This window comes from Parambassis ranga, chromosome 7, assembly GCF_900634625.1.
Source record: "Parambassis ranga chromosome 7, fParRan2.1, whole genome shotgun sequence".
NCBI classification, from domain to species: domain Eukaryota; kingdom Metazoa; phylum Chordata; class Actinopteri; family Ambassidae; genus Parambassis; species Parambassis ranga.
Window position 1 is genome coordinate 17,142,780 of NC_041028.1, and position 3,653 is coordinate 17,146,432.

General features: G+C 43.4%; 1 protein-coding gene across 1 annotated transcript; it reads right to left on the bottom strand.

Moving 5' to 3' along the window:
• Nucleotides 1–2,555: 2,555 nt before the first annotated feature.
• LOC114438885 (transcription factor HES-2-like) lies at nt 2,556–3,442 on the bottom strand. Its single transcript, XM_028410515.1, has 3 exons — nt 3,297–3,442; nt 3,012–3,195; nt 2,556–2,899 (listed from the first exon to the last, which is right to left on the bottom strand). The coding sequence occupies exons 1-3, from the start codon at nt 3,387–3,389 to the stop codon at nt 2,568–2,570; spliced, it is 609 nt and encodes a 202-aa protein (XP_028266316.1). The 5' UTR covers nt 3,390–3,442; the 3' UTR covers nt 2,556–2,567.
• Between the last annotated feature and the right edge of the window lie 211 nt (nt 3,443–3,653).

The following is a 3,653-nucleotide window of genomic DNA, read 5'->3' on the forward strand; positions in this document are numbered from 1 at the left end:
TTGGCAAAAAAATGTACAAACTAGCAGCTGTTTGCAATAAACAAATCCAACAGGAACAATTTAAGTAGCTCAATATAACTAATAACACAAGTGGTTTCTCCAAAGCTTAACTGATAACCTTCAGCAGAGCACCCATACCTGCTGGTATGACCAGCTGCAAACATGATGCATAGCCAAACACCTGCTTCCTGGGGCCTTTTCCCATTCCTCATGGGAAAAGGCCTCCAGGTGTTCCTGGGTTTGCAACTGCTGTTTTCAAATCCCACCAGAGATTTTCAATGGGGTTCAAGTCGAGCGACTGGGATGGCTAATCTAGTATCTTCAGAGAAAAGCAATGCAGCCCCAGAGCATCACAGAGGCACCGTCATGCTTCTCTCTCAGCATATGCTTTATTCTTCATTGTCCAGACATATTGCTGATCCAGTTCTGTTTCATCCTAAAACCTTTTCAACCTTTTTATTTGAGCAAATTGGAGCAAACTCTTCATGTGCTTTTAGGTCAGTAGTGGTGTACATCTTGGAGTTTGCGCATGGTGCCCTTCAGCAATCATATGTGCCTTACTGTGGAAACTGAAACCTCCATGCCTGCTGCCAGCAAGTCTTCCTGCAGGTCTTTTCCAGTCAGTCAAGGGTGTTTGACCACCTGCCTTTTTAGGACTCTGGTGGCAGCTGTTGACAGCTTCCTCTTTCTGCCACATCCAGGTAGTGTAGCCACTGTTCCCTTAACTTTTGCAAACTGTGCTTCCAGCTGTAAAGGAACATAAGAACATTTGGTGCCTTGCTAGGTTTTTGTATCCCTTTCCTTGTTTGACACTGTTCTCTTCTCAGGACAGTCCAGATATTTGAGTTGTTCTATCTCAGACCCACCTGATGCGATTAATGAAACCCTCCATTGGTTGCAGGTGTGCTTGATACCATGCCTGATTTGCAAATGCGTGCTGTAAACTAACTATTCAAATGCAATGCTGGTTAATGATTTGAACTTTAGATTCTGATGACTACAGACCAGTTCAGATGGGTCAGAGCTCTTTTGAGCTAGGCATTGCAGTTTGGTCCTTGTCAAAGTCTCAAATTCTTCTCCAATTTTTTTGTTTTTAAAACATCAAGTATGAGGACTAGTAGGCTGCCATGGTAACCAGATAATTGGTCTTCTTCACTTCACCAGCTACACCAGTATATTTTTTTTCCCACAAAGGAATATTACAACTGCACGGCTGTGGATTGTACCTCCTATTGTACTTCATTTACTTTCCTGGATTTATTATAATTTAGAAATAAAATATCTTCAATATAACCAAAATAAAATCTGTATCATAATAAACAAAAAGAAGAAAAAAGATAAAATAGCGAGGCTTAAAAGCAGTGTTTGTAAGCTGCATTTAAAGATGCTGCATTAGATGGATTTGGAAAATAAAAGTAGGCTATTCATTAGATTTATATGGTGTTATAAATGGTTTGTGTTTCTGTTTTTTGAGTATGACTCAATGCATTACATCAGGTTACAAGCCATAAAATATGTCAATACAAAAAAAAATATTTTGACAACAGATCATGATTGTGTCTCAATCCCTTAAAAGACAAGAGGGTTTTTGAACAGACTGTAGACTGACCAGACTTTTTTTATGTCTCTGCAACAGAACTGAAATAGGCAACAAGAGAACACACAGAAACCAAACTATATTTCTGTCTTGTTTTTTTTAAAGATATTATACAGATAAAGTGGTTTCACAAACCTTTTTAATGATGATACACACTGTGAGATTTATTCTGACAGTTGCCCTTTGGACTATAAATTAAATTTCTCCCTCTACTACTGAGGTGTGTGTGTGTTTGTGTGTGTGTTGGGGTTGTTTCTGCCTTTGTAATGAACAACTGCAGTAATGTCAATGCGTTTCCGGTTTCCCGAACATTTCCCACAGATTTGGCGGCAACAAGAGAGGCGCCTCACATCAGCAACAATAGAGCAGCTGCTCATCAGCATCAATGGGCTCCGGCTGACCTGTGGCTTTACGCGTTTGCGCGCCTTTTTCACGCCCTTGTGTGTGTGTGAGAGAGAGAAGGCGCCTGTGGTTAAAGATAAAGTGGAGATCCTTCCTCCAGCACATAAAAAAAACAAAGCTCAAACAACACGGCCATCTTTTTCATGTATATTTATTGAAAACATTTTGTCAGTGACAAAAACGGTAGAAATGTTACAAAACATGTTCTTTGTTCTTTTACATGCAATCAATGACTTTTAAATGCCGGTAATCCTATTTAACACATAGTGTTTACAGTCTATTCTTTTGCACAGACCAAAATACTTTTAAGTCCATCGTGCAAACCTTAAACAAAATAACCCTTGGGGTTTACAAAAGTGTTGTCTACAACCCATATCTCTGAAACCCCAAAGAGGATTGCATTTAAAAAAGTTCTGAGACTTTCTTTAAGATCTGTGCTCCAGCCCTGCGGCGTTCACTGACTCAAATGCTGAATTCACAATCAAACAGCAAGAATTCTTATTGCTTACAAACACTACTGTTATATAAATATAAAGAGAGAATAAATGTAGGCAGAATAAATAACACACTACCAAGGTCTCCACATTGTTGCGCTGACAGGCTGCGCGCCTGGCTGCGCTCGAATGGGAGCCCCTGCGCTGCTGCTGCTGCGAGACTGGCTCTCCAGTCTGGAGCTGAAACTGGATTTGAGACTCTGGAGTCTCTGCTGGATCTGAGGGAGAGCTCTGGAGCTCTGGGCGCAGCAGTTTCGGCAGGTTGGTGTGACAGTGGTGGACATGGACTGCTGGACGAAGTCGTTGACCCGCTGGCACGCGTCTTGATCCAGGCTGGTTTTAGGGAGCAGAGCGGAGACGCGCTGGAGGCAGGCTTTGTAGCCTTCTCTGTAACTGTCTGCGGACTCTGATGGAAGGAAAAGAAGACGGTTAATGAGCGGCTGCATTGTGACGTGAAACAGATGAAATAAGAATAATAACCTAATGTGTGCTTTTCGTATCACAGACACGATGCTCACCTTTGACTGGGGAGGAAGGGAGATCCCTGAGAAAGCGCACGGTCATCTCCAGAATATCTGCTTTCTCCAGTTTGGAGTAGCGTGCGTTGTCTTTGCCAACAAGTGGCAGAATCAGGCTCTTCAGATGACTGAGACTGTCGTTGATGCGGGCACGTCTTCTCTTCTCCAGTAAAGGTTTCAGAGTCTGGAAAAAAACATGTTACGTTATTCAGCTGTACTTTAAATAAGCGTCATGACAGAAAACCTTTCCATGAAGAAAGCTGCGCAGTTTGAATCCCTTCTTACCTTTCTGAGTTCGTTGGCTTGTTTTCTCTGTGCCACGGTGGACCGCGCAGGCAGAGGCTGGCTGGCCTCGGTGGTGGTGATGCTGGGACTCATGTCGCTGGCTTTTGTGAATGTGCTTTGTTTTGAGGAGGTACTTGCTCTTGAGAGCGGCTGAGCTGAAGTGTGCCGAGGAGCTGGAGAGCCTCCTATTTATGTGGATCCGGCGCGTCAGAGGGGAGGGAACACAAGCCACAATACCATTGTGATGATGGTTTGACACCAGGGAGAGTGGAGGGAGGGGAGGGGGGGTCATGCCCATGGGAGATGGGAAGAGCCCCTTTGGACCATCTGCGTCTATACGCTGGTATGCGCAGGTTT

What these genes read in the sequence shown, in the direction of transcription:
- LOC114438885 (XM_028410515.1), bottom strand. Translation starts at nt 3,389, where the DNA reads ATGAGTCCCAGCATCACCACCACCGAGGCCAGCCAGCCTCTGCCTGCG. An exon ending in AAGCCAACGAACTCAGAAAG is followed by an intron (nt 3,196 to 3,296) that starts GTAAGAAGGGAT and finishes GTTTTTTTCCAG; the next exon opens with ACTCTGAAACCTTTACTGGA. An exon ending in CCCTTCCTCCCCAGTCAAAG is followed by an intron (nt 2,900 to 3,011) that starts GTGAGCATCGTG and finishes TCCTTCCATCAG; the next exon opens with AGTCCGCAGACAGTTACAGA.